At 43.1% G+C, this 12,876-nt stretch overlaps 1 protein-coding gene across 1 annotated transcript in view; it reads left to right on the top strand.

Annotated features, from left to right (window-relative positions):
- The window catches only part of AGXT2 (alanine--glyoxylate aminotransferase 2), a 30,882-nt gene extending 18,778 nt beyond the window's left edge, over window positions 1–12,104 (top strand). Inside the window, exons 8-14 of the mRNA XM_066613658.1 lie at window positions 699–799; window positions 1,602–1,694; window positions 6,531–6,663; window positions 8,071–8,159; window positions 9,433–9,582; window positions 10,661–10,759; window positions 11,481–12,104. Coding sequence (XP_066469755.1) covers window positions 699–799; window positions 1,602–1,694; window positions 6,531–6,663; window positions 8,071–8,159; window positions 9,433–9,582; window positions 10,661–10,759; window positions 11,481–11,594 — 779 coding nt within the window. The 3' untranslated portion in view covers window positions 11,595–12,104. The remainder of the gene's footprint in view (window positions 1–698; window positions 800–1,601; window positions 1,695–6,530; window positions 6,664–8,070; window positions 8,160–9,432; window positions 9,583–10,660; window positions 10,760–11,480) is intronic.
- The last annotated feature ends 772 nt before the right edge of the window (window positions 12,105–12,876 follow it).

Raw genomic sequence — 12,876 nt, 5'->3', positions numbered from 1 at the left:
GCGTAAAAGGAATAGCACATATGTTGGCTTCGTAGTGCCAGCAGCGTCTGCTGAGTCTGCTCACACCCATCTCGCCAACCTCCGATGTATGGGTGCCAAGATATTAGTTATTTATAGAATTTCTCAAATTAAATTCAAGACAGATTGCAACATTTTTAAAAACAGCTGTTTGTTTGGTCTTTACATGAACTAAGAGAGAATAAGCAGCCAAAAAAAAAAAGCATTAGTCAAATAAAACACAGCAGTAGGGTAAAAGCAGAATTAAAAGGAACCCAATATTGTACAAGGCAGATGAAATGAAACTGTTTTCAGGGCGCTCCTAAAGAAGCCAGGCATTCCTACCTCCAGGAGGTCATGCTCCATTGTAGGCACCATCCCTGAAAAAGTCCCCTCTATCCACCCATTATGGGTCTCAGAAGCTGAGCAAAGACTCACATGGGATGAGATGATTCCAAAGATAACCTATTCCGGGCCATTTAATACCAGCTCCTTGAATTGAACCCAGAAACACATTTGCAGCCAGTGAGCCCGGTAGAGAATTGGAGTGATATGATCCAACCTATTAGTATCTGACCAGAAATGGGAGATCAGGCCTCTATAAACCAAAGATGCATGGTGGGCATTTATTACTTCCATAAGAAGCCACGGCAGTGGCCCTGGATCCCTATCCTAGTATATTGCTCTTTTCTTCAATACAGGTACTTGTGATGCAAAGGACCAGTACATTGAGCAGCTTAAAGACACACTCGCAACTTGTGTTCCAAAAGCAATAGCTGGATTTATTGCTGAGCCAATTCAAGTAAAGTTATTGATTTTTCACTTTCTTTAGTTCTTTAATGCTCCTCTATACCTCGTAACTTGCCTGCCTTTTTAAAATGCTGGTTTCTGTTTTCGAAACCCTTCCCACAGCTTGATTCGTCTTTTTTCTTTGGAGAAGACTTGCCCACAACACTAAATAGTGTTCCGAGTGTGGAATAGCAGTGGTGTAGCTAGAGGGGATGCAGAGCACTAAGTTTTGCAGGGAGGCATGCAAGTGATTCCTCCCCTTCCCCCTCAGAGCCACTCCAGGCAGGGGGAGCAAAATTGTTTCCCCTGCCCAGAATGGCTCCAAAGGGGAGGGGCTGCTTGCATGTCACAGTGAGGCTCACTGAAAAAATGTAGTGCTTTGCACCCCCTCTAGCTATGCCACTGCAGAATAGAGTGGCACTATTACTTCTTGTGATTCTATACCTTCTTGTGATTACTGTGCCTTTGCTGATGGAGCCCAGCACCTCATTCATTGTTTATGCAGCCATATCACATTGCTGGCTCACATTCAGCTTGTGGTTTACTAAGACACATGTGCTCCTTCCAAGCCAGGTCTCTACCAGTCTATATCTGTACCTCTCATTTTTTGTTCCTATGTGCAGGACTTTACATTGGTCACCGCTGAACTTTATTTTGTTGGTCTGGGCCCAGTAATCAAGCTTGTCAAGATAATTTTGAATCCTGAATATATGTATTCATATTTATTGATATTTGGAATATGTTGCCAAATCTGCAGACTTATTTTTTTTCTTATGGCTTTCCTAAATGTCTCTGTGTGAATGGACTTTTGGCAGGGTGTCAACGCAGTCGTTCAGTATCCCAAGGGATTCCTAAAAGAGGCTTTTCAGCTAGTGCGTGAGAGAGGAGGGGTCTGCATTGCAGATGAAGTGAGTATCTGAACCCAGTGGCTCAGTCTAAAGGCTTGTGTGAATTGTGATATTCATATGTGCAACTCCTATTTGCAAATGTTTCCTCTGCCTCTTTGTGCTCAAAACAAATTGTCCCCCTTCACTGATGTGAATGGAAAATCCTTTAGGGGCACAAGTGTTCCATATGTGCTGTGTAGCCTTTCCTCTTATAAAGAGGTGCTGGGTCAGCATCTGGTGCAGCATTTCTTCACTCACAGGACTTCAGTCCTATGCCCACTTTCTTGGGAGTAAGCCCCACCGAACATAAAGGGAGCTGCTTGTGAGTAGACATGCATAGGTTTGCACTGTAAGCACCTTTTATCAAGTTCAGCATGAACTGCAAAGGAAAGTTTCAAGAACTCAGCAAGACATGTCTTCTGCTAAGGTCTTGACATGTTCCAATGTTAGATGCATGTTTTTGTAGTGTCTTCATTGCATTACACACATTTGCTAAATACGTGCAAGCAACTCTAGCATGAAAGACACTAACCAGGATATTGCTGTACTTGAAGATTTTCCAGCACACCTGATTTTGTTCTTTATGATTATCATTGTCATTTATTCCATTTATATTTCATTTTTATACTCCCCCCAAAATACTGTATATGATCTTCTCTGACCTGAGGAAAAAGTAGTATAGTGTAGGCCCCCCAGAACAAGGCAGACGTTTTTCAGAAGAATCAGTCCCTGTATTCCTTAATAGCAGTGGTTTCCTAACTTACCAGGATCACAGTGCCCTTCTTCCATTGTGCCCTGTCATGGTGGCACCAGCGGCCAGCACTCTCACAAAATCACATGAGATCTCGCAAGACCTTGGGCCAGCAAAGTTGATAGCACTTGGGAGAGCCTGAAGAAGACGCTACCAGGGAAATCCCACAGCATCCCTGTGAGTTGGTTGTGGTGCCCTCAGGTGCCAATGGCACAGAGTTTGGGGATCACTGCAGTAGTATAAATACGTATACTTGGCTAGAGTAAATGGGAGCAAGCTGGCTGAAGTCAATGCCATCCTAGTATTTTACTACGACAGAAGGTTCTGTCTTACCCCAATTGGATTCTCAACGTGCTGTTTTGGTGCACCCTTCTGTAATTACCCTGAGATAGTTCCAGCAAATAATTGTGAAGATTAGGTACTGAGAGCTTGCCACAAGTATAATGACCTTAACAATGCTTGTGTGAATGAAATTGAGGTGTCATCTAGTTGTCCTTTTCCCTGTCTCCCTGCCTGTATGTCTGGGGCAGCCACATAGACATTCAGGCAGTCAGAAAAACTAATTATTATACCACATTTGTAAGAAAGAAAGAAACAAAGGAATTGGGAGTGCTTTCAAATATATATTTCAGATATATATTTGCTTTCAAATATATATATATTATAGGGTATACCTTGGGATTTAAATTAAGTCAAAACTCACCAGAACTTGACTTCAGAACTTGTTTTCAGTGCCAGCCCTGATGCTTTAAGAACATAAGAACAGCCCCACTGGATCAGGCCATAGGCCCATCTAGTCCAGCTTCCTGTATCTCACAGCAGCCCACCAAATGCCCCAGGGAGCACACCAGATAACAAGAGACCTCATCCTGGTGCCCTCCCTTGCATCTGGCATTCTGGGGTAGCCCATTTCTAAAATCAGGAGGTTGCACATACACGTCATGGCCTGTACCCCATAATGGATTTTTCCTCCAGAAACTTGTCCAATCCCCTTTTAAAGGTGTCTAGGCTAGACGCCAGCACCACATCCTGTGGCAAGGAGTTCCACAGACCAACCACACGCTGAGTAAAGAAATATTTTCTTTTGTCTGTCCTAACCCGCCCAACACTCAATTTTAGTGGATGTCCCCTGGTTCTCGTATTATGTGAGAGTGTAAAGAGCATCTCCCTATCCTTTCTGTCCATCCCCTGCATAATTTTGTATGTCTCAATCATGTCCCCCCTCAGGCGTCTCTTTTCTAGGCTGAAGAGGCCCAAACGCCGTAGCCTTTCCTCATAAGGAAGGTGCCCCAGCCCCGTAATCATCTTAGTTGCTCTCTTTTGCACCTTTTCTATTTCCACTATGTCTTTTTTGAGATGTGGCGACCAGAACTGGACACAATACTCCAGGTGTGGCCTTACCATAGATTTGTACAACGGCATTATAATATTAGCCGTTTTGTTCTCAATACCCTTCCTAATGATCCCAAGCAGAGAATTGGCCTTCTTCACTGCTGCCGCACTTTGGGTCGACACTTTCATCGACCTGTCCACCACCACCCCAAGATCTCTCTCCTGATCTGTCACAGACAGCTCAGAACCCATCAGCCTATATGTGAAGTTTTGATTTTTTGCCCCAATGTGCATGACTTTACACTTACTGACATTGAAGCGCATCTGCCATTTTGCTGCCCATTCTGCCAGTCTGGAGAGATCCTTCTAGAGCTCCTCACAATCACTTCTGGTCTTCACCACTCAGAAAAGTGTGGTGTCATCTGCAAACTTTGCCACCTCACTGCTCAACCCTGTCTCCAGGTCATTTATGAAGAGGTTGAAAAGCACCGGTCCCAGGACAGATCCTTGGGGCACACCGCTTTCTATGTGCTTTCAGATCTATATTAAGATTAAACAGAGCTTTTAAATGAGAATGGAACTTTTCTGCAGTGGCACCTACAGCTCTTCACATTTAATTCTTTGATCAAATACTTCTATTTTACGTTTTTATTGGTGCTCCTGGGGCACTATTTGCTCTTTGTTGCCTATTCTTCTTCTTCTTCTTATAAGTATCCTGCATGGATTATCTTGTGTGAAGGGTCATTAATGTGCTTCTTTGTATTCCTGGTAATTCTGGGTTTGTGACTAAGTGACCTTTGTGACCTATCAAATGGGTCATTCGTGCTTCATATGCTTTGAGCACTTCCATAGGGTCCCTCACTTTACTTATCAAAGATCTGTAATTGAGATACAACTCAGAGTAAAGTGTCTTTTGTAACTGCTACCTAAGATCTGTGTTCCAATTTATCCTTGGTAAAGTTTCCAATTTATCAGTTCTTTCAAATGAGGGGTAGGATAAAGATCCTCCGCAGTCAATCACCAGCGTTAGCGAAAAATGATCACTTAAAATATAGTCATCTACTCTAAAATCAACTACACAGGGTTGGAAAGATGTTGGGATCAATATGTAGTCCACTGCACTAGACCCTTTGGAAGAGGCAAATGTGACTTCCCCTGCATTGTCAAACACAGTCAGGCCATTTAGCCAATATCTATTGGACTGCACACAGAACTTTGCCAGACATATGCCAGCCACGTTTACATGTTTGTCTTTAGAAAATCTCCCTAGGGTTAAAAACTGAGGGAGGGCAGCATCTGAATCGATACGCATTGCTTGATAAAATATCCAATGGTCACTGCCCACCCTAGAATTAAAATCACCGAAAAGAAGTATGTGTGCAGATGGATATCTGCTCTCTAACTCTTCTATTAAACCAGTAAGTGAGCCCCAATGACTAAATCAAGCTCTGAGTTATTCATACCCGGGGGCGTATATATATTAAGCATAATTGCACTAGTTCCCTTAAGATCAAACTTAATTGCCTGTATTTTATTATTAGTTACCAAGTTACTTATTAATTCAGCCTTAATATGTGGGGCCACTAATGTGGCTAGACCCACTTGAGGACGTCCTTAGGATTTGTCTTATAGGCTGGGCAAGCGACTACTTGGAATCCCTGATCATACAAAGGTTGTTATGACCATGTTTCTTGTAAGAAAATTAGCTCAAAGTTGGTGAAGTATTTCAGTAGGTTCCTATCCTTAGCCTTATCCTGCCACCCTGCAATGTTCCATGATAAAATTTTAATTCCTGTTGGGCGCCGGGATGGATATGAGGGGGGCACCATCAGTCATTCTCCTGGAGTGGTTTGTCCTATGACAGGATCAATCTCGACATCACAGAGCGTAGGCTTCCTTGGAACAGAACTGGTGTCTAGAGCTGTCACAGTAGTTCCTGTGTTATAGTCCAGTTCCTCTTCATTATTATGTTCAGGTGGGTGATAGTGGACTATGGCTTTCAATGTAACCCAGTTACATCAGTTGAAACCCAGAAAGATGGCTGCATATTTCTCGTTCCTAACTAGTTCTGAGGAACGTCGTGTTTTTTCACTTGCTAGATTTAATGTTTTACTATCAGAAGTCCTGTTTGGTAGATTTAGCTGGAGGCCTTGTTCTGCCAGATGCTGTTCCTGTAATTAGGGCTGCATTGAAACACTCCAGCATATGCTACTGCAATACCCTATATATGAGGATATCAGAGCCAAATACTTAAACCCGATTCTAGTAGACAAGAAGGAATATCCTGTTGGTGATAAAATACAGCATTTGTTGAGTGATGTTTCCAGCAACGTAACTGAGAGGGTGGTGGTTTATTTACAGCAAATGGTGGCAAAAAGAATTAACACCTAACTGACAGTATATCTTTATGAGGTAAATACTCTGAACCTCCTTGATCATCATATAGCCTTTCTATTAATATTAATTACCTTAGGTCCGCATTTGCTGTTGTTGATGTTGTTGTTTTATCTGTATTATAGGCCAATAAAGGTCTGTTTGAATTTGAGTTTGTGAGAAGGGCACATCTGTACATATGGTAAGATGCCCAAACGGTAAGCAAAAGATTCCTGCCAAATGTGTACATGTGGTGAAACACACATGGGTACTTTCCTAATGCATGAGAGTATACACTATAAGTACACATGCTGTTCTACCCAGAAGTTGCATGTAGAAAGAAAATTGTCACGTGCTGTAGCACAATTTTAAGCAACTGTTTTTGGATTTGTTCTGTGTAGGTTCAGACTGGGTTCGGTCGAATGGGCAGCCACTACTGGGGTTTTCAGACGCATGACATAGTTCCTGACATTGTTACTATGGCAAAAGGAATTGGTAATGGCTTTCCAATGGCAGCAGTAGTCACTAGTGCAGGTACAAGTGATTTTAATTTTTTTAATAAGAAGTTGAATTTTATTGAAGAGGTTGATTTCAGCCTTAAGAGACATCACAACTTCCTTATTTTTAATGTCCAGAAAAAGACAGGCAGGGCAATCCTAACTTGTGCTGGAACAGGTAGGCTGAGAGGACTGAGCTATATCCAGCGCAAGTTTGGGGCTAGCTGAGGCTGAGCCCGAGGCAAGGGAAAAATATTCCCCTTACCTGAGGAGTGCTGCAGTGGCCTCAATGGGTCTACTCAAGTCTGCGCCACCTGAACAGTCTGATATTAACTTCCTGTTAATGCTTTGTCTGGGTCCCTCTAGCGTGCAGGCTGTCTGCCTGTTTGCTGAATTCCTGTTCTAGTGTCTAACATACTGTATTGTAAAAGCAAGAAACATGCCTGCTTAGTAATGAAGAAAATGAAAGGTAATGGGTGCAGGTGGCACGGATTGTGTGGAGAATCACAGATAATTGAATCTGCAGGTATCAGATCCAAGAATATGATGGGGAGGGCAGACCTGTATTTCTTTTGTTTCAAGCCTTGACTGAAATTGAACATGGGGCAATAAATAAAATCAGCACAACCCTAATAATAGGGTTGTTGAAACCCTATTTGCTATTGTTGTTGAAACCCTAATAATAATCAGTGCACATGGGCATTTTTCAGAAAGATGGCACTCTCTCAACAGAGAGTTGAAAAAGTACTACGTTCTAGAGAGTGGGAAAGGGCATAAAAGCAAGGCGGAGCCAGCTTTGCAGTGTGAATAGGGAGAGCAATGTGAATTCATTTAAGATGAAAACCACTGGGGTGCAGGAGGCTGCATGTTATAAAGGATGTATATGTTTAACCCTTAGTTTTTATTAACTAGCCTGAGGAGGGGGCAAAAGAGCATGAAACAATGGCGGGGAGAGTCGGGTGGGCCCTTAGCTCTAATCTGTGCTGTGGTTCTGACCCTGATTGCACACATCTCACACTATTTAGGGTTTTTAGAAAGTTTCTTTTAAAAAAAAACTCTAGATACACAGGTGCAAAAGGATATGTTATCAGGGTCCGAACTGCAATGGGGGGGCAAAGAGCTAAAGCCTCCTGTTGCCCTGTTGAGATTTCAGGCCCTTTTTGCAGAATCTTGTTCACACGAGTGAAAGAAAACAGCAATAAAAGCAAGAGCCCAATTCACACAGTCTTTTTAACATGTAGTTTGGCCCAAAAACTTACTTTCCAGAAGTATGACTAGAGCAGGGCTCCTAATCTGTGCAGCCATCCCTGTGTTAAGCTAGTGGCTCATAAGATCTGGCTCTTCGCTTCCATTTGGGCTTGATCTAGGACCTGGCACTAGAAAAGCAGCTGCAGCCTTTAATGATTTCATTTCAAACTTTAATTTGCATTACTTTTGCTTTTAGAGATTGCAAATGCCTTTGCTCAAACCGCTCATTTCAACACATTTGGTGGAAACCCGATGGCCTGTGTCATTGGATCAGCAGTTCTGGATGTAAGAAAATTGTTACACCCTATTTCTTTACACTGTTATTCTTTATCAGGAGCTGCAATGAGGTAACTTCATGATCTTTCCCGCTAGCACCTGCAGCAGGCAACTATGTCCCTACTAACATTTTGGCTCAGGCCAGCAATCTATTGTGGTCCTTGGCCCTGCAGCACACACATGGAGTTAGCCATCCACAAAGAGCCTCATTCGGTGAAGAAATATTGATTGCACATTCTCTTGTGAGCACCAACCTGGCTATCTTGTTGAAATAAATGGGGCCACCTACTAACACAGGAGCTCCTCACGTGTCTTAGTGAACACTTGAGATGGCTCTTTAGAGTGGGCTGCTTTCCTTTGAGTGCAATACAAAGTCTGAGAAAAAGTCCAGTGGGACTAACTGTGCACAGTGCTTCAGGACTGGAATGAAAGAGGATGTTGGCCTTGGAATAATACTCTAATGCAGCATTTCTCAAACTGTGGGTCAGGGCCCGCTTGGTGGGTCATGACCCCAAATCTGGTGGTTCCCACAGAGCCTCCAAGGAAAACAGGGAGATGGAAAGATCCGATGACTAATTGCCTCAAGCCCTGAGGATGTGCAAAAATCAGATAGTTGCTAGTTGCCCTGAAAAGAGTTGAGCTCCAGCATTTTTGCAGCTTGTGTAAATATAGAGAGATAAATGTTTGAGTGTCTTTTTTCTGGTGTGTTCCCCCCCCAAGTCCGTCAGTGACAGATAGTGGGGGCAGCTGAAGGCTGGGCCACATAATTAAGCCCCTCCAGCCTCGAGGCTATTTATTATGGCTGCCTCATTAAGTGAAATGGATTCTAATTTTTTGCAAACGAACAAAATATTACTTGAAAATAAACAAAAGTATTATTTCTTTCTAGATCACATTTTTTCTAAAGTCTCATAAAGCTAGGTGGGTCCCAATAAAATGTCATTTTAAAAAGTGGGTCCCGGTGCTCAAAGGTTTGAGAACCACTGCTCTAACACTTTGTGTTATGCATTGCTTTCAGCAACAGTTCCTATTTATTTATCCTATTTATTTAGTTGTATATTTAATGTATTTTTGCACATTAGTCTCAAAGCAGCTGATAATAAAATCATTTTTAAAATATAGTAAGAAAAAAGGGTGAAACAGGCTAAAAAAAAAAAGATACCTCTAGTATATATGTATGGGCTTCAGTCCACATATTGTTCTGTTGTGTACAGTTAAATGCGCCCTGTCAATGCCATTTCAGCACCGTCGGTGGTTTCTTGCATGTTTTTTGTGTGCTCAGGCAATCGCAGAAGATGGCTTGCAGAAGAACAGTGAGGCTGTTGGGACCCACCTGCTGCTGGAGTTTGCTAAGCTGCGGGATGAGTTTGAGATCGTGGGAGACGTTCGTGGCAAAGGGCTCATGATTGGGATCGAGATGGTCCAGAACAAGGTCAGGGATGGACTATGTGGGTCTCCTTGAACACCTGTTTTGCGTTTGGGCAGCCTTGTCCTGTAGCTCTTGCATTGCTGCAACTAAGGCCCAAACTAGCCATGATGCTAATCTGGTCACTGGCCCTTACGTGTCACTTCTTTTCAAAACTTATATCACAGTCCTGACAAAAGCAGCAGCCTCTGCAGCTATTAATTGTGTCAGGAAGGAAGCTGCTACAGCACTAATAGCAGCTTCCCTCCCTGTGCAAAAAGCAGCCTTGATGGCAGAGCGTGTTCATTTTACAGCTACAGTGCCCAAGTCAAGAGCTAAAACCCTTCCTCCCTTTCCACAGCCCTGATTCTTAAGCCACAGTCCTGATCCTTAAGCCTTCACCTCTTGTTTGCAGTTTCCACTTAAAAACCAAGCAAGCACGTGTTTCTGGTGTGTTCCTGGTGGTCCAATGGCATGATAAATATCTCATCTGCTTTAACTCTAATGGCTGGTTTCAAACCTTTCACTAACAATAGAACCAAGGCATGTTCTCAAACGTGACATTCAAATGTGAAAATGTCTGTCATACGGAGCGCTGCAAAGCAGACAAAGTTTTGAAAACCTCTGGCTAGGAGATCTGAACCGAATGTCTATCAGATCTAAAGCAGAATCCACATTTCAGCAGCCTCTGCCTCCCAGTAATGCAGGGCTGAGCACTTTCTCTCAGGGGAACCATGAATAAAGTGGGGACAACTGCCCTTTGTAGTGATGTTGTAGCTAAGGGTGCTGCATAGCTAGGCCTTGCACATGGTGTTGCTGCTGTGGCAGCTGTAGAGCCTGTACTCATGGCTCAGATGCACCGCATCATTCGGCTGCTTGTGGTGGACTTGTTGCTGAAGTCTTGATTCTTCTGCCTGATGCTGTGGTGTGATGCTTGACCAGCATGGTAGAATATGCCATTACACAGGCTTTATAGGCAAGTTGCCTGGCTAGGATCAGGTTCTGATGACTGGTGACTTCATGTAGTGTCTGTATATTATTAACTTCTTTGATGTATGACGTTTAAAAGAAAAGGGGAGAGAAAGGTCAATATCTTTCTTTACAGGAAAGTCGGCGCCCGCTTCCATTTGAAGAGGTGAGCCTGATCTTGGAAGAGTGCAAAAATATGGGAGTGCTCATTGGGAGAGGAGGTTGCTATGCCCAGGTATTGTACATTTCAGGCTGAACTTTATAGGCAAGTTTCCTGGGGATCGCGATGCCCCAGCCTGGAAAGCTCTGTCACTGCCCCCTTAAGGAGCAGGGGTGATGGTGATAGCACTGCTGGCCCTTTTGTGATTGTGCCAGCGCACAGAGGGTGGGGGAGTTCTATTTTAAAACTTTAAACACTTACCAGGGGTTGCGACCGCTTCCTGGAAGGTACGGGGAGCTAGAAAACCTCTCTGCAAAGCTCCCTGTGCCTCTAAAAATGCCATCAGCTGCTACTTCTGGTTTTTGTCTGAAAATGCCTCTTAGGTTTTGTCACTGAACCAGCAGACTGAGGGGGGTAATAGACCATTGTCTTTATCATTATTACTACCCTTTTATTCTACCCTTTCCCAAGGAGCACAGGATGCTGGGAAAGGTTCCCCCCAACAATATTGAAAGGTAGCTTAGGCTGATCAATGATTACTCACCCAGGGTCACCCAGTGAATTTTATGGCAGAGTAGGGTCTGAGCCTGGATGTTTCTGGTCCTCTCACCCTTGCACTGCACTGCTCTGTTTGAATTCCAGTCCTTTTTCTTCTTCTTTGTTGTTTCTGAACTTAATCTGTCATTATTGAAGGTAGTACAATTTGATGTGTTATATGGTGTTGCTTGGCAATAAATGTATAAACACAGACTGGTTTATTTTTCCTCTTCTGACTGTGCTTTCCATCTCCTCTTAGACATTTAGAATTACACCTCCAATGTGCATCACCAAGCAAGATGCAGACTTTGCAGTGGGCGTTTTTCGGGAGGCTTTATTGAGACATTTGGAACGAAGAACCGCAGCAAAATAGCATTCCCTTCATCGTGTGCCTGAGCTGCATTCCAAGGCATTACCCCAGAACATGTGATTAGAGTTGGGAAATGAGTGCTGCTTTCACCTCTTGCCATGTTTCTTGCCAGCAACACCAGTGGAATCCAGTGCCATGTAAAGTGTGGAGGGGAGATATCCTTCGCCAAGGACAGTGATGAGCACTCACTTCTTTAAGGCTGTAATCCTAAGCATACTTACTGGGGAGTAAGCCCCATTGCACACAGAGATTATTTCTGCATAAATATACATATAACTGTGCTGTAAAACGATGATATCTGTCTGCAAATGTAGTTTAGGTCCTTGGAAGACTTGTGTAACTCCTTTTACTTTACCGTTGGCTTCCTTCTCAGTTGAAAATGAAAATATTGTTGTCAAAGAGCTCAATCAGAACAGTTTCCTGGATATTAAGAGGACTAGCTGTCTGTTTTACTCTGCCTGTGCAAATTGTTCTGCACAAATAGAGCTTTCAAAGTAAAATATGTGAAGTTAAAGCTGAAAATAAAATGAGAGATGGCTTTGCTCCTGGTTGGGGTTGACTTTTCATTATTATTCAACATTGTCTAGTACAGGGGTGTAAAACATAAGGTGCATGGGCCAGATGCAGTCCTCGGAAGCTCCCTCAGGCTCTCCCAGCACAACTATCACCTGCTCTCTGCTACTGAGCTAAGGTGTCACTACTGGCATGGCAGCCTGCATGATAATTGGGCTGTTCCATATCTTAAAAATATTATTAAGATTTTTGTATTTTCTGTCATATGCAGCTAATGAGCTCCTAAGTGAGGAAAAAAAAGTGATTATTTCTGGTCATGTCCTGCTTAATGACATCTCTTCATGCTCAATGACATCACTTCTGGCTCTCAGCAGGCATCATGAAAGCTATTCAGCCCACTGAATGAAATGAGTTTGATACCCCTGGTCTAGTATTGCTGTAAAGAAGAACAAAGGAAGTTCTAGCAACCAAATGGATAGCCATGAATTTAAAGAAACCTTCTCTGACATCTCACAGATGAAAATAGTGACATTCCTAATGACCCACAAGACCAAATACAAGGCATGTTACAAGCAGACATGAGCAAAATGCCTTTGGCCAAGGCCCTTGCTGGATAGATCCAAAAACATGGGTTGCTAAGAGCTTCAAGAAGAGCAAATCGTCTACTATCATGAAAGTGGCACCCTCCCACACACATCCTATGTAGTGTGTAGCCATGTGAAGCATAAGTAAAAAACATTCCTCCCTATTAATCAGCCAATTTCTCTTCCCA

Source organism: Tiliqua scincoides, chromosome 2 (assembly GCF_035046505.1).
Source record: "Tiliqua scincoides isolate rTilSci1 chromosome 2, rTilSci1.hap2, whole genome shotgun sequence".
In the NCBI taxonomy this organism is placed as follows: domain Eukaryota; kingdom Metazoa; phylum Chordata; class Lepidosauria; order Squamata; family Scincidae; genus Tiliqua; species Tiliqua scincoides.
The sequence above is the reverse complement of the archived record's forward strand: the minus strand, read 5'-3'. Positions and strand labels throughout refer to the sequence as shown.